We start from the raw sequence: 23900 nt of genomic DNA on the forward strand, positions 1-23900 counted from the left end.
GAGGAAAAGTCCTTGAAACAAACCACGCAGAGCTTTCAACAAAGGGATACAACAACACAGTCATAGGCAGAAAACGCTAGAATCGGCTGTTTACCAGTACATACCCATGAGGTTAGTGCTCCTTTAAGGATGCCAGCCTTCCCTCATCCACCAAAAAAAGGAAAAAAATCAATAATTAAATAGCATTAGAAAGAGTTTATTTGGCAATTATGTGCGCTATGGAGAATTAAAGTTGCAGTGACATAAAACACTTGTGGTTACACTGATAGAATCTAGTCAGAGACATTAGAGATGAAGGGTAAAAAGGTTGGTTAGTTTTTCATTTCCTCACTTCTGTGGTTTTCAGTCAGGAACCTCATATGTAACAATCCAAACTGCTTCAACAGCAAGTTTCTATATTTTGGCATATGAAGAGACGAAATAGTGAGCATCAACTGCCCTGCCTAAATTGTAATAGTGGATTTCTTTCCAAAACATTTTTTAAAAAGAAGAAAAAGAACTTCACAGCAAAGTACTAATTCAGTCAGATTACAAAATATCTGCTTGCTTTTTTCCCCCCTTTAATTATAAGCATAGTCTGTTAAAGGTGAATGCTTTTGGCACTTAAACTTCCCAGAGGGTATTTTGAAAAGGCACTTTCCGCTATCACTACTCTAGCAGAAGTGGACAAGCCAATTAGGACTCCAGTCTGCCTTGTGCAGAAGGCTTGACTCAATGTCAAGAGAGAAGAAAAAGCAAAGACAAGAGAGAGAACATTTTGGCATTATTTCCCAGGGGTCACAGTGACCTCATACTTGTCTATCATATATTCTTCATGGGTTTCATTTGGACAGCCAGTGTTGCACCTTTGTCTTAGCCATATGTAAATGGATCCATTCTAGCTAGATAAGCCGTTTATATGATACATTGTGTTAGCAATCTCTTGTAATTGTTTTTATAACATCTTTAATAGAGAAATCAAATTACTGGAGCATGCTGCCTCTCCAATGGACAGAAGAAATATTATATAGCTAGATGGGGGGGAGCAGAAGGGATGTTTGTGTGTACACATATAGGGGAGGGGGATGGGAAATCAAAATACACATGTTAAAAACAAAAATATCCTTTGGCGAGAACCCTAAAGAAACCTTTTGTATCTACTTACTGCAGTCACATAGAAGAAGCTGAAGGCAGTCCACAAGGAAGTGGCTCTACCCAACTAACAGTTTGCTGCATATACATGTGAAGCTGGGTACTTTAAATTATTGCTGCACACATCATTCAAGAGAAAGTGTAAGGATAACCACGCTGATAGTGATTCTAAGTTGGAATAAGAAACAGGGACAAGTTTCTTCAACTGACAACTAAGCAGGAAATAAGCAGTCAGTGTGGCAGAGGTGATATCTTATATTAGACTAACAAGAGAGTCGCAAAAAAAATTCTTTATTTGCAAGCCACATTATTGACCATACTCCTTCCTGAACTCTTTGGAGAAATCAAGGGCTTTATGTCAGGGTTCATATATTTCCCTCAATATCAGTGGGATCAAAAGTATCTGAAACTCCATATATCCACTACCTACCTACTATTGTATTTTTGCCTTGACACAAAAAATAAAAATCTATTTGTTGCAAGAACAGGTCATTAGAAAGTATAAATTCTGCATGAAGAGGTCAACCTTCTTCTCATTAAAATAACTGGCATTAACTCCTTTCATACCACTGGAAAGAGGACTGAACCCATGCTAAATATGGGGATTTACTGGTGGGGAGGGAAATCACAAAAATCCTTCAGTGCCTTATAAAGAACCCACTGACAGTTACTTTTTCAGTTCAGTCTGGAGAAAAATTAAGAAGTCATAATGTGCAGCCTCACATTATATAAACAATACTTCTCAAAAGTCAAGTCAGTATTTCAATAACCGATTTGCCTTCGTGAGTGAAAATGGCACTGTTCTAATCATTGCCTCATACTTCTACCACTTTCTGATCTACACTTTTGCCTTAGCTTTCAAAGATATCAACTGTTTGTTATCTAGCAGTTGTGTTACAAGCAGAATACCTAAGAGCTTTATAAGATACATTAAATTTCAGTGGAAGTTTTTGATTGTATTTCTGCCTTTTTAGCTCATCCTCGTAGCTTCAGTTCTTTCTAGTGCAGTCTGCCTACACATACCAAAATGATACAGGAATATTTGTAAAGTAGAGTATTTTTTATTTTCAAATAACACAACTATGACTAATATTTAAAGTTGTATTGTCTAATATATTGACCTAGTAGTATCTGTCATTAAAAAATGGTGTTTTTACCTCAAAAGTAAGGTAACCCAGGTATATTTAAAGCAATAAAGCAACCAATTCACTTGATTGTATTTGGATTTATTTTTAACAAACTCATAAAGACTCATTTTTAGCAAAGATACCTGCTTTTGAAAAGTTAATTTCTTTTCCAACCCAAACTTAGTTACCCAACATTACACTGCTATTTTTAAGACAATTGCTTTCATTCTGATCCACAAATCAAATCAACATTTTGATAAATGAAAGCCTCAACTGCTCAACTAACACTTTCATGACCTTCCTATCAAATCCATCACCATTCATTGATTTTGCTTTACTGTACTTGTCAGAATGAGTAGGTGATTTTTACAAAAGTTGCAGCTTCTCTCAGGGAAACATAATCAGTGGTAGATGAGATTGTTGCCAAATTTATAATTTAAATGAATTTATGTTCTGTCCTTCAAAAGCTCCATTACCAAATGTTAGCAGGAAAAAGCAACAAATACATTAACATAATCCTTTATTCAAATAGTCTCAACATCAGACTATTAGCGCACGTGGGGAATCACCCCAATTTGTCACACAACACTCCCCCCCTTCCCCCCAGATATGACATGCACCTTGGTTTGGGAAGTCAGAATGAAGAAAACAATATTTTTTCCAGACTCATGTCTGAATCTGACTATTATATCTGCCAAAACAAACACTACAGTCTTAACCCTCTTACAGGTACTGTGAAATTGGCAGCAGCTTTTGGCTGTTCAATCAAAAGCTACATCAATTCAGCAGCTTCCATGAAAAGGTTAAAACTATGACAAATTCTGCCCCTCCCTCTCAGGCTGGGGAGAAAGCACAGCCCTGGTAGCCATTACAGTATTCCCATGCAGCTACTGCAAGGTTCCCATGTTTAGTTCTGGTGCAAAAATCAACTTGCCCACTTAAGTCATGCACCTCAAATTTGGAGGAATGATTTTTGGGAAAAATGTGCATGTAGTATGAAAGCATATATGGTACTTCCTAGTTCCTTTAAAACAACTGAAGAAATAGAAATGGTTTTAATTCTTGCTTTTAGAAGAAACAACTCCAAGCTCCCCATAGTAACTTTTTAAAGCTTTCTAAATGACATGCAACCATTGGAAGCAGGATTTACTTCCGGTTCCTTTATGGATAGGGACAGGTCAACTTGTGGCCATAAGCATTACTGAAACCTATAACATTTTCAGTTGTTACTTTTTTTCATTCCAGATGGCTGCTCTCATTTTCTCAAACACTGAAGGCATGTTGAGCCATTAGTGCTCTGCCAGACCAGCAATCATACTGCATATCCAAAGAACCCATCAGGTCTTGTTTCAGAGTTGGGATTAAAAACCTCCATCTATGTTCGCTCTCTGTAACGGATATGTATATCTGGAGATCGGGTTTATAATGCTGCATGGCAGTTCTCCCACAGAAGCCATCATGCATTGCAGTTCCTTCTAATAAACAGTCCAACCATGTAAACGTCAATCTCTTAAGCAGAAGACAGAACAGGGTGGCACTTTAGAGACTGACTAGTTCTGAAAGGCATTAGAAATAGGCTATTCCCTACAAAAGCATTAGGTACCATCACCCACAAAAGCTTATGGTTCCCCAAACCAGTTAATCTCTAAAGTGTCACCTCACCCTGCCTTTTGATTGACCTCAGACTAACACAGCTCAGTACCTTTTTCAACTGTTAAGGCAGAGAGATTACCAAGCACAGGTACTTTCAAGAAAATGGAGATAGGGGCACAGAATCTTCCACTCAGAATCCCTACATACCTGGGGGGAAACATGTCACACAGCTAAATCTGTTCCTAACTGTATGTAAAGCTTGAAAAAACTAAAAACTCTAGAATGATAATTCAGGAAACCTGTGAACAGACCATTTATTGCATCTGATACGCAAATAGTCTCTTTCTACAAACTCCACTCTGATGGTGAAGCTAGCCTGCCTGTTCCTTTACCCCTATTCGGCACCAGAAAGGGTAGCAATACATGACTAACAATGGATGTATCATGAGGGTCCTTTGCTCATATGGAAGCAGATTTGGTTTACCAAAGAACCAGTATGGCCAATTGCCTGGGAAACAGGCAATGGATCATATGGCAAGAGGATATGGATTACTTTACAGCAATGATTGGCACAGAACGATGAATCATTTGACAATATAAGTCATCTGCAGAGAGACCATGATTGAGAGAAGCCACATGTAGAATAGGGAACCTGAACACTAAACAGGACTCTGACCCAAGACACGTTCAACACAGGAGTGGCAGAAGGTATACACCAGATCCAGGGCTGCTCGGGTTAGCGTGCTGCAGGCTCCCCAGGTACAACTGGGGAACAGATACAAGGCCCTGGCAGCTGTGATGGAGAAGGACAAAGGGGTGCCTCCAGCAGAGATGATGTCACTCCATGCAAGACACAGACGGCGCAGAGAAGGAACATCAGGAGGAAGAAACAGTGGGTCCTTGTCACTGGGGACTTCATCCTAAGGGGAATGGAGGGACCTATCTGCCGACCCGATCCCATGGCACAAGAGGTCTGCTTCATGCCTCGGGTTTGGATTCAGGACATCACAGAGAGGATCCTGGCCTACAGTCAACCCTCAGGCAAGTACCCCATGGTTCTCATCCATGTGGGAATAAATGACGTGGCCAGAGGCAACCCAGACCGCATCATGAAGGACTTAGAGGCCCTGGAAGCCAAGCTCAAGGAGACGGGGCACAGATGGTATTCTCCCGGTGAGTAGGCATGGACAGCGACACGAGGCCTGCATTGGTGAGGTCAACTGGCAGTTATGGAGTTGGTGCTGCCAGGCAGGCCTCAGGTTCCGCAGGGGACTTGCTTGGGTGGGATGGGGTACACCTCTCTCCTAAAGGCAAGTGTGTCTTTTCTTCCAGGTTGGCTGATCTCAAGCAGCACGCTTTAAACTAGCTTTGCCGGAGCATGGGACCACAGAAGGACTTGGGGACACCTCCCAACCAAGACAGATGATGTGCACAAGGAGTACCCAGGTAAGCAACAGGGATCCAGATAGTCCTGGGAATCAGGGGGTGGCACATGCATCAATTCAACGCCTTAAATGCCTCTACACCAATGCTCGTAGTATGGGGAATAAGCAGGAGGAACTTGCACTCTGGATAGCTAGTTCAAACCCAGACATAGTAAGGCTCACAGAAACCTGGTGGAATTCATCCCATGACTGGGCAGTTAACATTAGGGGCTATAGACTATACAGGCAGGATAGAATGGGGAAGAAAGGCAAGGGTGTGGCGCTCTATGTCAAAGAGCAACGCACATCCTCAACCAGTGGGATGGGGTCTGAGGATGGGCAGGCTGAAGTGCTCTGGGTCAGGATACAGGGGGGTTATGGGGGAAGAGACTTAACAGTAGGGGTCTACTACAGACCTCCCAACAAAGGGGAAGAGCTGGACCCCAAATTCTCGGGCCAACTCACAGTGGCACTTAAGGCAAGGGATGTAGTTGTCATGGGTGATCTAAATTACCCGCACATCTGCTGGGAGGAGCAGTCAGCCAGGTTTGACCACTCACGGAGGTTCCTGGCCGAGATACAGGACCTCCACTTAACCCAGGAGGTGCACAGTCCCATCAGGTGGAATGCCCTGCTGGACCTGGTCCTGGCCACAGGAGACGACTTAGTGAGGGGACTCCAAGTCCTCGACCACCTGGGCGATAGGAATCATCACTTGCTGGAATTCACCATCCAGCACAGGTGTCTGCAGTAAGGCAGTAGCCCTTGACTTCAAGAAGGCAAGCTTCAGTGAGTTGAGATTAGTGGGAGAGGCACTGGGGTCCTGGAGAGTAGGGGAACTGGGTGGTCATTCCTTAAGGAGACAATACTCAGAGCCCAAGGGGCGACAATCTCAACGAGAAGCAAAGGTGGCAAGAGTGCCCAAGAGCCTGCCTGGCTCACCAAGGGCATTTGGGAATGTCCGACTGCCAAAAAGGAGGCGTACACCCAGTGGAAGGGAGGGGCCATCACCAAAGAGGAGTATACCTCCACCACTCGGGTCTGTTAGGAAAGCTTAGGCAGATACAGAACTAGGGCTAGCATCAAGGATGACAAACAGTCATTTTTTAAATACATACGGAGCATGAAAAGGGCACCGGTTAATGTGGGGTCCCTGCCGGATATGCTTGGCAATCTGGTGGTTACATTAGAGGAGAAAGCAGACCTCTTTAACAATTTCTTTGCCTCCATTTTCTTGTACAGGGACAGGGACTCCCCTACCGAGATTCAGGAGAAACTCCACCAGGCCTAGGGTCAGGGAGGACCAAGTTAGGGAACATCTGGAGGGTCTGGACACATCCAAATCAGCAGGTCCAGATATTCTCCACCCCAGAGCGTTGAGCGAATTAGCAGGTGTTATCGTGGGGCCCCTGGCACAGCTTTACAAGCACTTTACCAGGGCAACTATAGGCCCATTAGACTTACTTCAATCCTGTGGGAGTTCTTTGAGAAGATTATCAAGGAGCACATCTGTGATGGGCCAGCAGCGGGGATGATGCTCAAGGGCAACCAGCATGATTTCATTAGGGGCAGGTCCTGTCAGACAAACCTGATTGCTTTCTATGATCAGGTCACAAAATCATTGGATATCGTGGTGTCGTGGTGGATGTAGCCTTTCTGGACTTCAGGAAGGCCTTTGACACTGTCTTGCATGCCATTCTCATTAAAAAGCTAGGTGACTGTGGCATTGATGCCTACACAGTCAGATGGATTGCAAATTGGCTGAGCAGTCTTACTCAGAGAGTGGTGGTGGATGAGTCATATTCAACCTGGAGGGAAGTGGGCAGCTGAGTCTCCCAGGGCTCAGTCCTTGGGCCCGCACTGTTCAATTTCTTTATTAGCAACTTGGATGACGGGGTGAAAAGCACCCTGCTTAAATTCACAGATGACACCAAGACCTGGGGTGAGGTGGACATGTCAGAAGGGAAGGACAGATTACAGCAGGACCTGGACAAGTTACAGGGGTGGGCAAATGAAAATAGGATGGGATTCAATACTTACAAGTGCAGGGTGCTGCACTTGGGCAGTAGGAACCAGAAGCATACCTATAGGCTGGGAACTCCCTTCTCGAAAGCAAAGTGGCAAAAAGAGATCTTGGAGTCATTACTGACTCCAAGATGAACATGGGCCGACAATGCAAGGAAACAGTCAGTAGGGCTAAATGTACTTTGTCATGCATCCACAGATACATCACAAGCAGGGCCAAGGAGGTGATCCTCCCCCTCTAGGTGACACTGGTTAGGCCGCAGCTGGAGTACTGTGTCCAGTTCTGGGAACCGCACTTCAGGAGGAAAGTGGACAGCATTCAGAGGGCTCAAAGGAGGGCCACTCGCATGATCCAGGGACAGCAGGACAGACCCTACAAGAAGCTATGGGACCTTAACCCATTAAGCCTTTGCAAGAGAAGGCTGAGGGGGGACCTGCTGGCCGTCTATAAAACTTACTATGGGGAACCAGCGGGGATTGGGAGAGACCATATACCGCCGAGCGCCTCCTGGAATAACAAGGAATAATGGCCATAAGTTGTTAGAGACTAGGTTTGTACTAGACATTAGAAGGCATTACTTCACAGTCAGGGTGGCTAGGATCTGCAACCAACTTCCAAGGGAAGTGGTGCTGGCTCCTACCTTGGGGGTCTTTAAGAGGAGTCTTGACTTTTACCTAACTGGGGTCATTCGAGTCCCCAGGGCTTGGTCCTCAGGCATGCACTGTTTAACATCTTCATCAGCAACTTGAATGAGGGAGTGGAAAGCACGCTGTCCAAATCTGCTGATGACACTAAGATGTGGGGCGAGGTGGACACACTTGAAGGGAGAGAAGCTACAAATAGATTTAGACAGACTACAAAAGTGGGCAGATGAGAACAGGATGGGGTTCAAATGCAGGGTGCTGCACCTTGGGAGAAGGAATCCACAGCATACTACAGGCACACAGACAGAACGGGATCTTGGTGTCATTATTGACTTCAAGATGAACATGAGGCCAGACCACAGCCAGCAAGACCAGCCATACCTTGTCATGCATCCAAAGATGCATCTCAAGCTGGTCCAGAGAGGTGATACTCCCCCTCTGTGCGACTTTGGTCAGGCCGCAGGTGGAGTACTGTGTCCAGTACTGGGCGTCACACTTTAAAAACGATGAGGCCAGCCTGGAGAGGGTTCAGAGGAGGGCCACCTGCTTGGTGAGAGGGCAGCAGGACAGTCCCTATGAGGAGAGACTGAGGGACCTGAACCTGTTCAGCCTCAGCAAGAAGAGGCTGAGGGAGGACCTGGTCGCTGTCTACAAACTCATCAGGGGAGATCAACAGCAAATAGGTAGAGCCCTTTTCTCCCCAGCACCATCTGGGGTGACAAGGAACAATGGTAATAAGCTGATGGAGAACAGGTTTAGGTTAGCGATCAGAAGGCAATATTTTACAGTTAGGGTGGCCAAAATCTGGACCCAACTTCCCAGGGAAATGGTCCTTACCCCTACCTTGAGCAAATTGAAGAGGAGGTTGGATAATCACCTGTCTGAGGTCTTGTGAACCCAGCATTCATTCCTGCTTGTGGCAGGGGGTCAGGCTAGACGATCTGTTCAGGTCCACCTTGACTCTAGCTACTATGAAACTATGAGCCCAGTTTTCTCTCCTTCCCAGGGCAGGGGGTCGGACTAGAAGATCTACAAGGTCCCTTCTGACCCTACATCTATGAATCTAAGCCCAAAGAAAATTCCAAAACACAGAACCCCCCCCCCCACCAGGCATTTGTTTGGTATAGAGCAACATTTCTTGTCTTATTTGAAGTAAAGAGTGATGCATTTTGCCAGGTTGGTTATGTCCTTCATTAATTCTGTCTCAGGGAACAAACTCTACAGTGGTATTATAGGACTGACCTCTGAAAAAAGTTGATAACTGTGAAACAGAAATTAATACTGCTGACATGGTTGACCATTTCTGCCTAATGTTCAGCCAGTGTCCTCATCCTCATTTTGCACTGTGGGTTTGTTCAGGTGAACAATTTCTTGCAGGTTTTTTTATTGATCCAACTTTGTTTCTAAGCAGAATTAGTCAATAGTGATGTTATAAAGCTAACCTGACTTAACATGATTTTATACTGACAAAACTGTATCCAGACAAGGAGAAAGGAATTTCATCAACTTTAACTATAAATGATTTCAAAAGCAATATATTTAAATTAGTGTTAAAGTCAGAGTATACAGACTGCCCCTAGATCCTTCTGAAATGCTATAAACCCCCAACAGTTTCATTCTGTTTTCAAAACTAACAACCTCCCACTCATGGCCCAACAACTCTACAATTCAGCTGTGCGTTGGATTAATAAAACCAAAATCTCCATCTTTAACTTCTGGAATATAAAACAAGATTTTAGTTTTCTAGCACGTGTTCAGACAAATATAAATTACCTTATTCTTCTCTCCAACCTCATTGAATATAATATGCCTTGTGCAAATTCAGAGATGAGAAAGATGGAAATTGCTGTCATTCATTAAACTACTAAGTCTGCATCAGTCTAAAACTGCTTTCAAAGCATCTTCAATGGCATGGATTCAGGCTATTTAAACACCATCACAAAATTAACAGCAAAATAGGGCACTTAAAGTTTCTGGATATCATTGTATTTCCAGGGAGGACTGCAGTTATTGTATAGCTACAAAAAAAAGGAAGTATGACTTCGTATCAGCACATTTCATTTCTTGCAATGCAAGATAAAATCAAACCGTATATTTTTAGTTTATATAAACAACTAGTACAAAGCAGAAATAAAAAAAAAAGAGGAAGGATTACTTACTTAAAATTATTTAAGATGTAGGAAAAGAAATTCCTACAATTACTGTAAAAAAAAAAGGATGCGAATTACAGGTATAAATGTTTCATTCTGAGAGAGCTCCAATAGAGCAGCCTATGCTGCCCTTTCTATTAGCAGGACCTCTTTTCTTTCTTCCTTTTCTTTATTTTTTAAGTCTTATTCTGCACTTCTGAAGAGCTGTGCAATGCTATTTTTCACTCCACTGGGTTTGCCAGTTGCTCTTTAGTGACATCAGTGCATCATAATAACTCCAATGGCTGAAATTTTATTGCAATCTAACTACAGAAAGAATTGTTAACAGCAGATTTTAAGTTTCTCATTATTATGTTGTTTCTGAAACTGACTACTATAAATTATGAAAACTGTTGCAAAAAACAGATTAATTTCTTTGTGTGGTGAGGTAAAACCAAAACAGGGACATACAGACTATTAAAACCAACATTGTTAAAACAGCCTCTCACCTTCCTATCCTTTAGAAAACAGTTTATTAGGAGAAAGAAGCCAAGCCTCAGTGTTGAGAGCAGATGGGTTGTTTAATAAATGGAGAAAACAAACAGCTAGAGTCAAGAGCTTTTACTTAGTATGCCCTGCTACCACTCAGTAAGGTTTAAATCTAGGGACTACTTCAACAGTCCCAAATGAAACTCTCAGACGCACCTACACGAACATACTACATCCTGACACAGCATTTATGGAACATGGCTGTTCCAAAGGAAAGTGATGCCAGACAGCATAAAGCAATTACAATAGTAATAAAGCCAAGGAAAAGCTGCAGCAGTTTGGTTTGATTCACAGATTTATTTTTTGGAGTGTATACTTGACCACCACTCAGGAAACAAGGGGCTTGCTGGAATGATGTAAAGCACAACTCGGATATTGCCCCTAAACCAAACTCCTTTCATACACAAATCTTTAATATGGTAAAAGGTGCTTTAAATTTAAGTTAGCTGGCCCATCAGAAAACATGCACTGAAGCTTGACTACAACAACTGACGCTCAAGCTGGTAAGTGGAGGCAAATATTCTGGGCTGTGAACACCCAAGCACAGTTTGTATTATTTGGCAGCATTACTACTTTTATTCAAGTGAGAATAATTCTGTCATATTCTGAGCAAATACTTCAGGGAAGATGAGTCCAAGATCACACAGTTGTGGCAAAAAATTTACAGATATAAAACACACAAACCATGCATGCATACATAGCTTTATTAAGGCAAGGTTAAGAAAAAAACAAGTTTTGGAAGATTCTTATGAAAGGGGCTAACAGCTGCTACAAAATGAGCCACTTCAATTTTAAATTAATAAAATACTTGATATATCTGAAAACAATAGCATCCACAGATGCATCACAAGCAGGTCCAAGGAGGTGATCCTCCCCTTCTATGTGACATTGGTCAGGCCACAGTTGGAGTACTGCATCCAGTTCTGGGCGCTGCCCTTCAGGAGGGATGTGGACAACATGGAGAGGGTCCAGAGGAGGGCCACTTGCATGATCAGGGGGCAGCAGGGCAGGCCCTACAAGCAGAGGCTACAGAACCTGAATCTGTTCAGCCTCCACAAGAGAAGGCTGAGGGGGGATCTAGTGGCTGCTTATAAACTTGTCAAGGGAGACCAGAAGACAATGGGAGTCCCTGTTCCTCTGAACACTACCAGGGGTAACAAGGAACAATGGCCATAAGTTGACAGAGTAGATTCAGGCTAGGCATCAGGAGGCACTACTTACCCGTCAGGGTGGCTAGGAGCTGGAACCAACTTCCAAGGGAAGTGGTGCTCACCCCTACCATGGGGGTCTTCAAACGGAGGCTAAACACCCACCTAGCCGGGGTCGTTTGACCACAGCATCCCTTCCTGTCCATGGCAGGGGTTGGACTAGATGATCTGCTTAGATCCCTTCCAACCCTACCAACTATGAAACAGATGCTATCAAGCTGGATATTTCATTAAATGGAATCTACTATTTCTTCTTTTCTAAATACAAAGCGAGGAAGACAAATCTCCAAGTTAACTGGTTGTGGAACTAAAAGAAATAACTTTCAACTTCTCTCTCCTCTATCTATAAACATGTTACTTTATCCCAGGAACTCTACAGACATACCTTTTCTATATTATGGACAAAATTACTAAATATGAAATAAGCTCATATTTTACATATTGTGCTATGCCACAAACTGTACAAAGGATATATTACCACTATCTCAGAAGTTTGTCCAAATTACTCCATGTACCAAAATCTGATCTTTTACTCTTGTTATACATAACCCAGTTTCCAATTAAGGAGCTACTTCCTTGCTATTTCACCCTCAACATAACATAGAGACCCTCCTAAATACCACAATGCATACTGCCCTCTTTCTGCTTCCATGTTCCTAGCACTAGTTTCTATTCCAAATGATAAACACAATTTAAAGCAAAATGTTCTAGTAAAGACTTCAGTAAGTTTGTTCTAAAGAAAAGCCCACAAAACTACCAAAAAACTTTAAATTATTCAGCTTAACATTTTCAGAGAGTCCATATTATTAATAACCGTATCATCTTGATATTTTAAAATGCCATACGCCCAAAATAGGAAAGAAGTCTATGTTAAGTGAAAAAACTAATAACTTTCACAACTCAGCCTAGCAACAGATGTAGAACAGAAAAGAAAATTAAGAGAGCAAAATAAAATACAGGGCCACTTGAGAGGATGCAAACAAATAACGGAGGACAAAGGTGGCTAATGTCCTTTGCCTTTTTTTGCCTCACTCTTCATCAACAAGATTGGATGTGACCTTATGACAAATTTATTAGTTTAAAATCAGCAAGTTGATTGAAGCATAGGCCTGAATACAGAGAGAGAAGGCAAAACACATTTAGATAAGTTAGATGGAGGACCAAGGAAATTTATTCTACAATTATTATTAGCTAAGGCAATCTGAACTATTAGCTATTATCTTTGAGAATTCCTGGGAATTGGTGAGGTCTCAGTGAACTTACTAAGAGTTAACATAATACTTAGCTTAAAAAAAAACATGTAACAATGTAAGAGAGAAAGATAACGAGAGATGTCTGTTTAATTCCGATACCCAGAAAGATATTGAAAAAAAAAATTATTCAACTCTCACTCCACCAGAAACCAAGGGCTAAGATAAAAACCAGCCAGCATGGCTTTACCAAGAACAAATCATGAGAAATTCATGAGAAAAGTAGTGTGGAGGGCAACAAAAAACTACTACAGTTTTGTCATTCATGATATATGAAGGAGAGACTGAAAGAGCTAGAATTACTGAATCTAGAAGACAGAAGTCTGGGAAGGAAAAGATAACCTTCCAGTTACTTAAAAGGTTATTAAAAAAGGAGGACAGTAATCACTACTTCTCCACATCCACCAAGGGCAGGACAAGCAGTAATTGGCTTAATTTGCAGCAAGAGAGATTTAGGTTAGCTATTAAAATAAAAAAAAAAATCCACTTTCTAACTCTACAGATAGCAGAGCACTGAACAGATTGCCTAATGAAAGTGTTTTGTCACTGGAATTTTAAAGGAGCAGGTTGGGGGGGGCAGTGAAGAAAAACCCCAAACCTCTCAAATAATCCATGTATCCTTGATCCTTCACTCAGAGGAGAGAACAGGACTTTATGATATCTTAAGGTCTATTTCAGGTGTAAAATTTCTAGAATCTTTATCACAGCAAGATTTTTCTTTAATTTTGGAGAAATGTTACCTGAATTACTACCTTTGACTTTATACTTTAAAAGATGTAAAAATACCCATTTAACCTAAATAGACAATTTTATGAATACTGGATTTGTAATATTTCATCACTCAGAACCCCTCCACATGTAAACTGTGAGAAAACATTTTTACTGCTCTTATATTATTAGTAGTATGGAAAAATAACTTTGAGTTGGGAAGGTTTGAAAGAAATGAACTTTCCAAGAAAAGTTTTATAGCTTCATGCTATTTTTAATTGACTTTTGGCTTCAGGACACCAATCTAAATAGATTTTGCCTAATGAACAAGTGTATTTAAAAAAAAAAAAAAAAAGAGCAGACAGATAAAATTACACCCAAGATAACCGCTACACAGTTGGACTAAAATCTATTCCTCATGCATTTTATATTATATATGTACACACAGTCTGACTAACACAACATTTGTCCTCTTATAGGTTTAGTTTTTCCACTCTGAATTTTTGGGTCAAAACCAACTATTGTTTCATTTTTAATACAAGTCACATTAATCGACTCAAATCTTAAAGTTCTTATACATGAGAACACCATTCTCAAGGGATTCATAAATAATCCCATTCAAGCTAACGGAACTACAATATCGGTAAGGGTCACAAGACTGGATCCAAGATCTTACCCTTTGGTCTTTAACTTTTAAAACAATCTTACAACAATCAGTGTTGTTGCTTAGTGGTTTTATTTGCAATACACCATTTGTGAATATTACTAACAATTAAAAAAAAACTGTTTTAATCACAGAATGCAATTTGTTTTTCAGAGGGCATTTAAAAAAACCCAACAAAAACCCTTAAATGATTATTTCCACCTCTTCACTTGGCCCACTAGCTGCTTCAAGTGAAATATACTTACTGCTCTTTTTCTGGAACAACCTGTAATCCAAGGCACAGTAAGGTTTCCTGAAATCTGTGGAAACAAAAGAGTTTTATGGATAAGAAACAGGCTCAGCTTGCTAGTCTGGCCAGTAATATTGAGCTAGTAGGCAAATAATTTCTGCATGACTTCTGCAAGGGAATTCAGCTTCAAGAGCATATTCAGTCTCATAAACAGACACTCAGGTTTAGAGATTTATGTACAGAGAAGTCAGGTATAAACAGCTTTCCTATTTAAGAAAAGTACTTACATAGGTTTTCAAAGTATGTATGATGTTCATGTAAGTCATTTAACTGACTAACTGGAGACCAGAGGTGCGTAAAGTAAGCAGCGTTTATTCTGATCTGCGAGTTAAAATTTCAGGACTAAATTTATTCTTTATGACAATAACTGATCCTATAACAGCTTCTTTTTAAAAACCATTACATACACGTATCCTTCATACAGCCTTCACAGCAAGGGCACCAAATTTCTTCTACTGAACTGGTCAAAATAAGTTTAAGAGTGAATCACTGTATAGACAATAAAAAGTTAGCACAATACCCGAAATACATAACCAAGCCTCTCTTAACAATAATCCTGATCCCAAGTGTTGTCAAAAGTCTATAAACATCACTGTGCTATAGGTTTTCAGCAGTTCTGTACATCAGATCCTTACCATGCAGTGCTTTCAACTGAAGAAAAACAAGAAATACAGCCAACTTCAATATAACAGGATTTGCTGTGTGTACTTTTAAAATTATTCCCTCGAGTCGCTTTTAAAATTTTTTAAAGATTCTTAAAAATGGTGTTGAACCACTTAGGGGATTTACACTAAATACTTTGGGTAAAAGTACTGAATGCGACTTGGGTAGAACAGCACTTTATAACTGATCAATCCCTCTGGATAAAAAAAAAAATGTGACTTCTTAAAAAAAAAAAACAAAAACAAAAAAAAAACGTAATTCAACATGAGAAACGTTATCAAATTTTGGTGCTACAATAAACACGGTCACTAAGAATACAAAGACACACAACTCTCTTTGTGACAGACACGAATAAACTTGAACATTTCAAAAATTGTTATACTGATCCATGAAAGATACTGCAGATACATGGAGGATTAAAAAACAAACAAACACCTGCCTGTAGCACAGCTAACCTTATATTTATTGTTCCATTCCGAGTTCAATATATAGATTTGCTAGGGAACTTTCAGTTGCCAAGGCAGGAATAGTTATAATAAATCACTAATGCAGGCAATATAATCATCTCCTAATAAAAACAGCACATACTGGTTTCGTCTGATTCAAGAGGTCTGGGGGCAATGATAAGCAAAGAAAAGAGTCCAGACTGCAGTCACATATGGACACCTGCATCAAAATAAAAGAACTGAAATTTATGGTCATCCAGGCACCTATTATGCATCATCCACCTGCCTGGTAAGCTCAGCCTCTGGGTAAACAGTTTGTTTCGTTATCTCTGCAATGCTTTTGCCTTCAGCAACCAGCAGTTCTATAAAAGACTGGTCACCGGTTAACTCTGTCTCTGTCCCTGGGAGAGAGCAGATCTCCAGATACTGAACCTGCTGGGATAATCACTGAATTAAAAGTGAACAGCAACATAAACCCTCAGTCTGGACAGAAAGGAACATGGGTGCCTGCTACAAGGAAAGTGTTGGCAGGCAGCCTGAAACCTAAGTGGGGAGCTCTTGAAGATGCCTCAAAGGAGACAAACCTTCATTTTTAAACACCAGAACTAGGACACTCGTCTTCACAGAGCATTGTATCATAAGTGAAATAAGCTGACAATAAAAAGTGTCTCTGCATGATACATTTTGGAGGGAAGAGAAAGGTGTATTTGTAAATAAATAATTGTAATTCTCTTCTAGTGATGGCATTAGCAATTTGTGTGAAACTACATTATCAAATGATAATAATAATCACAAAATTCCTTACTAACACCTTTGCTAGTTCAATGGTCTTCATAAGCAAAACAAAGTGAAACCCAGTTATATAAAAAAATTATTTAAAAAAGACATAAGTGACATACAGGTTCCCCTTGCTGTATGCAGGTTCTGTATGTGAAAATTCGCTCTTATGCCCTTTTTATACCAAAAATTTGTTATATGCGAGGTAAATTCACTCTTATGCAATCAGTGTGGTGCAAGCCCACAGTCATCTGCTTTGTGTGGTGCACTTTGGGAGTGACACACACCCGTGTGCATCTGTGCTCCTCTCTCGCTGTCTGTGAAACATGTTTCTGTAGTTGCCATCCCCATTATGATAGTGCCCTGTGCTTGTGTGTACTGTCTGCTGTTGGTGAGTACCAAAATTGTCTTGTAAAAGTGGCAGAAATGGGTCTGGGGGTCAGTACAGTCGAGGTCTTGGAATGTATCCCTGTTTGTTACATTGTATGCAAATTCGAGTTATGCGCTGTTTTCCACGAATGCATGTTCAGCATAAAGCGAGGGAAACCTGTATTGCTCATACCTGTGAACCTTAGAGTTCAGCTCTTAAAATGCTATCCCATTCATGCCACACCTGGCTGCAAAGTTACTTTCTTATGAATCAAAATTATTATTATACACAATAGCATAGCACAGGATTTAACCTTAACATTCAAAGCACAGAAGATGCAAGCAAAAAAGGAGAACCCCATGTTCATTTAAAACCACCTAAAAAGCCCACATTTTCCATGAAGAAGCATTATTTCACAGGACTTTTCTTCTCTAACACTGAAGGCAGACGTTAATTTAGCCCTGGAAGTCATGCAACTGGGTAAAATTGCCTCTATTATTTAAGAAGTCTGAAGACAAACCAACTACTTATTTTAATAGTTTAGCCTATGCATTTGTCAGCAATTTACTGCTCAAATTATTGCAAAGAACCTTTTGTGACATAAAAATTGATGACTTTATTAAATTCATTCTTAGATTGGAATAACATGAATTTGATTAGTTGAAACAATTTAAGGAGTTATGACTAATTGTTAATAAAATGCCATACCAGTGTTCGACAGTAATGAATTAATCCAGGCACAAATCACATACTTCTGGCTCTCAATTGTTAGAACAGTGGAGCATTTGAACAATCAGGTTTAATCTGTTTATGAAATCTGGAGGATTTCCCAGGAGTTTAAAACAAAGGATTTTCATTCCCAGGTTGATGGATAAATCAGTCAACACTTGAGCAGTAAAATAAACTAATTGACTCCATATCCGGAGCGTCATATTGCACAAGTCTAAAAAACATTCTTTTTTGCATTTTCTTCAAAGCCTTTCTAAAAAACAAAACAAAACTAAGCAATGAAAAACAAGACATTGGAAAGCTATAACCAAAATCTGGTTTAATGTTCCCACAAACTTTTAATTTGCAAAAGTCATATTAAGTTACAAATACTCATAGAAATGGAGTATTTTACAGGGATGACATCCAGGCCCTTTGCCACAATGCTGGCATGACTTGACAGCTCTCTATGAATATCTTTCTGCTAAGAACTCCACGATGTAGGGAAATACCAGGGATTGGATAGGTTCCTGGCTTCCTAGGGAGCATTATTTAATTATGTTACATGTTACCCAAGGGTGATAGAGTAACCAAACTCTAAAATACGTGCCTTTTGATTTTAGATGTTAAACCAGGGGTATGCAACCCCTGGCATGGGTGCCAGAGCATTGGAATGCAAAGGCATTTTGCTTGACACACGTGCCTCAGGGCAGATGGCAGGGAAGGGGTCGGGGCTGAGCTGCCACAACAAGGATAGGGCCTTTTGCAGTTCTCCCACTGTCCACCCCTGCACATCAACATCAAAGTCAAGGGTGTTTTTGGCGCACTGTCCAAAAATGTTGCCACCCCACATTAAACTATATTTTGGAGATGGATACTTATCACATGAGTCCATTTGAGAAAACAGCCACATAAATTTGCTTCACCCTGATTTACAGAAGTGGACCGGCAACATATAGCCTGTGGGCCAGATCCAGCATGGAGGACTGAGCAGTATGTAGCTATATTGAGCTGCCTGTCCCCTCTGCAGCACCCTCCAAAACAGGCCTCCCTCATGTCTTTTCCTTTGCCGCAGAGGGCCTGGATATCTGTGGGGAAAGTAAGCTCAGGCAACTTGAGCTGGGGATGGGGGTGGGGGGGACAAAACAGACCAGGTGTTCTGGAAGAGGTCCGGAAACACTACTATGTGACAGGATGCTCAAATATCAATATTCAGCTGGTTCCCAAGATATCAAGGAAACCTGTTCTACTGCTGCCATGTACAAAGCCATGCTATCATGTTTACCTTCCCTCCCCCTAAAATACACTACTGCACTCAAAGCTATAATTTTAGAAATAATTTTTCACCATGGACGTAGCAAAGAGCTGTTTCTCCAAATGTGGGCTCTTCAGGAATTGCTCATTCTAAAGCCAGGCCAACATTCACAAGCAAATGCACAAGAGTCAGAAATATAAAAGCAGAAACTATTTCTTTTCTGAGCTCTACCCACCAGGATCCATCTGCATATGACCCTTCTCATTTCCTGACGTAACAGAAATATAGGGCAGGGGCAGGAACTCTAGAGTATGATTCATCTCCGTTTTAAACTCGTCTCGGTTAGTTTTTCTGATGTAAAAATCTTAACGTCTGTACAAGTTATAAGGATCTGGTCATTCCTATTTGAATCAAATTTACCCCACAGAACTGCAGACAGACTGAAGTGGCACAACTACCCAGACAAATGCAACATCTTCCAAAGAGGAAAACAATTCTGTTCTTACGCACAAGGAGTCTTCCCAAAGCGGGGAGTGTGTTCCTAGGGGAGTTCCCCTATGGAAGAAGCCACTAAATCAATAGTAAAATGCTGTTTAGTTGGAAAAGACACAGAGACTCCCATTCCTAGGATCAAAAGGATTCCTTTGAAACAGACTGATATTGTCTGAAATCCTTGAGCGGTATTACAAACATCCAATCTGTTTATGTAGTAGAAAAAAAAAACCAACTCGAGGATCCTAATGATATATAACATAAAATATCGTTTATGGAGAAAAAGGTGTTTCTCCAGATACACAGATTGCTAATGACCTAAGCTTCTAATAGGTTAATGAGAACTTTTGATAACCAGTTTCCAAAAGCCAAAGAGCAGCTAACACTCGAAGATTTATCACTGCTTTGCTGCTATGAGCCAAACCATGCCCATCAGCTACGTTTATTAGCAATAAACAAAATCCATGTTAGTCTGAAACAGAAAGTCATCAATTTTTAAGCTGTTATCTGTACTGCTGCAGCTTTTAACAACCTATAACTAAATAAGTGTATCTTGACAAGCTTTTCTTTATTTTCAAAAATTTAATTTCTCTCTCTGGTAAGCAGCACTTGGTTTAAATAAAAGCTACCTAACTGCTGACTGATCATTCTCAGAGAGAATAGCTCTCTCTCTTAAGGGATAAAAATGAACAGAGCAGCATTGCTTGCCCATAAGTATCCAAAACAGGCACATAAGAAGGGTTGCAGTTTCTTTGACAGAAGTCCCACAAACTAGACAGGGGTTATGTTAGCATGTAATGAGCCTTCAGAAGATTGAGTGCATCTTGCAATGAACAGTTGCACTTATCTGAGGAGCTTAAACTACCATATACAGTACAAGATGGAAAGGAGGGCACTGAAAGTTACTAACTTCTGGGATGCCCTAACAGGAGACTACATTGATAAATAAAGCAGCTGAAACCAATGTGCCCTCCAGAGAAAATGCTCAAAGCTATCGCCTAAATGTCACCCAAGAGGTTCTAAACTCAGGTTTCTATTTTTACGTCATGCTGGAAAGCACAGCAGTTGTGCCACTTGAAAAGCAAGTCTAATGCTTCCTGCAAGATTACCCTTTCTCCAGTAAAGGGATCTGTAATGGTCCCATGGTGTTACAACTATTGCTGGGCTGAATTTTGTTGTCATTACCCAGCAATCTGGATTTAATTCTCCTCAGTATCATGAACCCTATATGGGGTTACTTTACGGACATCAGATGAAACATTGAGAATTTATATGCTCTCATTTGTATCTCATGCAATAAAAATGGCATGGGTCAGACATTACACATGAACTGGATTAAGTGATCAGGAACTGGTTTAAACTTGTAACAGACCAGATATTCAGTGCACATAAACCAATCTGAAAATGGCTGGAACTGGTTTGAGATAAACCTGGTTGAATTTAGTATCAGACTTAACTGATTTGGGTCAAACTGGTGTATGCAATATCTGTCCCAGACCCCTTGCTGGTTTAAGATAAACCAGAGTCCTCCAGCATCCCGGCATCCTCTCTGGGCTGGGTGGGGGACTCTGCAACACAGCAGGGCTGGCCTCTCCCCTCTGCTCCCTGGCTGGAGCTCCAACAGACACTGCAGGTACAGCAGGGTCTGCCCAACTTCTCCTTGCCCTCGTCTCTTCCCACCCCATGCTGCTCAAACAGGAAATCCCACCCCCTCTCCCATATCACAGACCCCAGCCCCACGGACCCCAGGCATGTGGTATACTAGCTAATGCCTAGAGGTGTCTGTGTGCATCTCTTCAATTTCACTGGGACAGGCAGACAGAACAGTGACTGCTTAGGGCTTTTTGGAGCTAAATCAACAGGTCAGCTGGTAAGCTGTTTAAGAAATTTGAACTAATGGAGAGAGGCTATTGCTGATGGGGTGATAAACACTGTTATCAGCCCCCTGCTGGCTTACTTGCCTGTCAGTTTGCTGCAGACAGTATAAAGAAGCAGGGAGGGAAATTGAAAAGCTCTGTATCTTCAGCAGATTCATGCACCCCTCCCCTCCCTTGCCTTAGAGTATTAGCAGGGAGCTGGGGTCTAACAATACTCCAGCCCCTTGAGCAATACTCCAGTCCTTCCCTAATCAGAGGTTCTGCCAGAGCCTGGCAGTCCCCCTCAGCTCAGCTCCCTGCAGAAGGGAAGGGAGGGCTATTCTAATGCCCCCTGGCTTCTAGCCTGAGCCACTGTGGGCATGTGCCTGAATTTCCTCAGTCCACAGAGAATGTCTATCTGGTTACAAACTGGTTCAGACTAACCTGCAAAGATTGAATCAATTCAGGCTCAGGCTTTTTGAATGTCTGTTCCTAGCCTATGAGGGTTAGGGGCCTAGACGCTTGCATCTAGTATTAGCTGTGACCCCCCCACCCACCATTCTCCCCTCCTTCATCTTAGCTGGCAGGAAACCCTAGTCCTTAATTAGAAGGACAGGAAGCAAAAGAATGTATAGCTGTTTGGGGCATAAAGGAGAATTAATGGAAAATTAGCACTTCCAGGCTGCACATCAAACTGCCATTTAAAAGGGCAGAAAATGGTACAATCAGTAACAGTTGTTACGAGATGCCAGCAACAAGCTTCAGCTTCTGCCAGCAAGCAGCGTACAAAATCCCCATGACTCTAGGTACATACTCTTGTTACTAAAACGGTGCTAAAAGCCTATGCTATCCAGTCTTCACTTGCTCATGCTTTGCTAAACTAAAAACTGGTACACTAGCATATGCAACAATCATACCTTTATTTTGCAGTGTATACATACCCTCATAAACAGCTCATAGAAATGTATACAATAGCTAGGAAAAAACCTGAAACAGTGTCAAGGAGTACTATCAGATTCCATTAATTTACTTGATCCAGATGCATTACTTTCTTGACTTTCAAGGCATCTTCTTCTTGAAAATCTGATAGACAAATATAAATCTACAGATTACCTGGTAATTGTTTTGGTTTTGTGAGAGCCTCAGTTGATTTGATGATGTAAAATGAGGAGAAAAATTACTTCTTGATGGATTAGCACTGCTGTACAGTGTACTGGATGTTGTATGTAATGAGGTCCGTGGAGGCAAATGGTAGTCTCTGTTATGATACAGTACGTTGTCAGGCAAGTCCCTGGCATTCACCATCTGTGAGCTGCAGCTCATGTTTCTTCCTGGCCCAGGCAAAGCTGTGCTTTGGTTCTCTGCTCGAAGGGAACTGCTGCTTTCACAAAATCTTGAATAATTCTGTATCTGTGCACCCATAGATGCCAACTCTTCTTCTCTAGCATATTCATCATCAACATCTCCCGTTTCCATTGCAATGGACAGGCAACTGCCTTCCACTGAACAATGTTTCTGTGATGTATTTCCTCCCATAATCCTTTGAGGCTGATCAGTAACTGCCAAGGAAAAAACTTCACGAATTTCCAAGTTTTGTGTGCTACAAGAAGGGTCTCGAATATTAGCCCTTTGTCCAGATGGGATGTGTGATACAATAGCTGTGTGTTCATGTTTTTGTAACCTTTGACATCCAATTGGTTCAGCTTTACAAGGCCTGTGACATATCACTGGCTTCTGAGGCAATACCAACTCCGCAGTCTGAACTGAAGAACCACCATAATTTTTCCTGGTGTGATTGTATATGGAGTTTGCAGAATTCAACACACTTGTCTGTCTTGACAAAATTATAGTTTTTTCCCCCAATAATAGTGAGGCATTTTTACAGTGTGATGCTGCTTGTCGTCCTATAGGTATGTGCTGCTGAAATTCTGTATCACTTTTTACAGGTGGTCTCTGACTAGAGTTTTTATGTATATCAGTCACTGAAACATTAGTCTGTTTAGTGCAGCCCTGCCTGCTAGATGTAGTAGCAGGACTGTATATACCAGTCACTATTACATCATTGTTAGAGGAAGTCCAAGAAGACTGCTGGCTTTGGGATCGAGCAATGTTTACCACATTTCTAACTGCTGGTTCTGGAAGTACTGTAGGGGTGCTAGATACAGTCCGTGGCGAGGTACCTCCAGATTCTGCAACATTCTTGCTGCTCATCTTTCTTCTTTTATTGCCAACCCAAGTCTGCAAATACAGAGTATTAATATGAAAAATATTAGTATGAATTCTATTTTAATAATCAAGGCCTCAAGTCTGAAAAGATGTAAGGACACATTTTAGATCAAAGTTAAGCTTTTATAAATATCTTTTAGAAATGAGTAAAATTGAGTAGGATTTTGTGAAGGAGAGAACAGGATAGATTATGTAAAGCCAAAACTAATCAGTTCTGGGGATCCAGGTCCCACTTCATTCAAATCCTCAAGTTCAGTGAAATGCAAATAAAGATTTACAGTTTTGACCCCTTTTTTTGAAGGGCACATGCAATTTATCGTATCTTGCTATCTGCTCTAAAACTATCTTTACATAATTATGGTAGC

The 23900-nt window shown here is 41.1% G+C and overlaps 1 protein-coding gene across 7 annotated transcripts in view; it reads right to left on the reverse strand.

The window, feature by feature from the left end:
• Nucleotides 1-23900, reverse strand: part of HDX (highly divergent homeobox) — a 110284-nt gene that overhangs the window by 60384 nt on the left and 26000 nt on the right. For all 7 annotated transcript variants that reach the window (XM_090059081.1, XM_090059080.1, XM_090059083.1 and 4 more), the window contains 2 exons: nt 22423-23547; nt 14699-14752 (listed from right to left, as the gene is read on the reverse strand). In XM_090059081.1, coding sequence (XP_089915207.1) covers nt 14699-14752; nt 22423-23547 — 1179 coding nt within the window. The remainder of the gene's footprint in view (nt 1-14698; nt 14753-22422; nt 23548-23900) is intronic.

The sequence above is a fragment of the Crocodylus siamensis genome, chromosome 8 (assembly GCF_052110815.1).
Source record: "Crocodylus siamensis isolate JL-2025a chromosome 8, ASM5211081v1, whole genome shotgun sequence".
Classification (NCBI taxonomy): domain Eukaryota; kingdom Metazoa; phylum Chordata; order Crocodylia; family Crocodylidae; genus Crocodylus; species Crocodylus siamensis.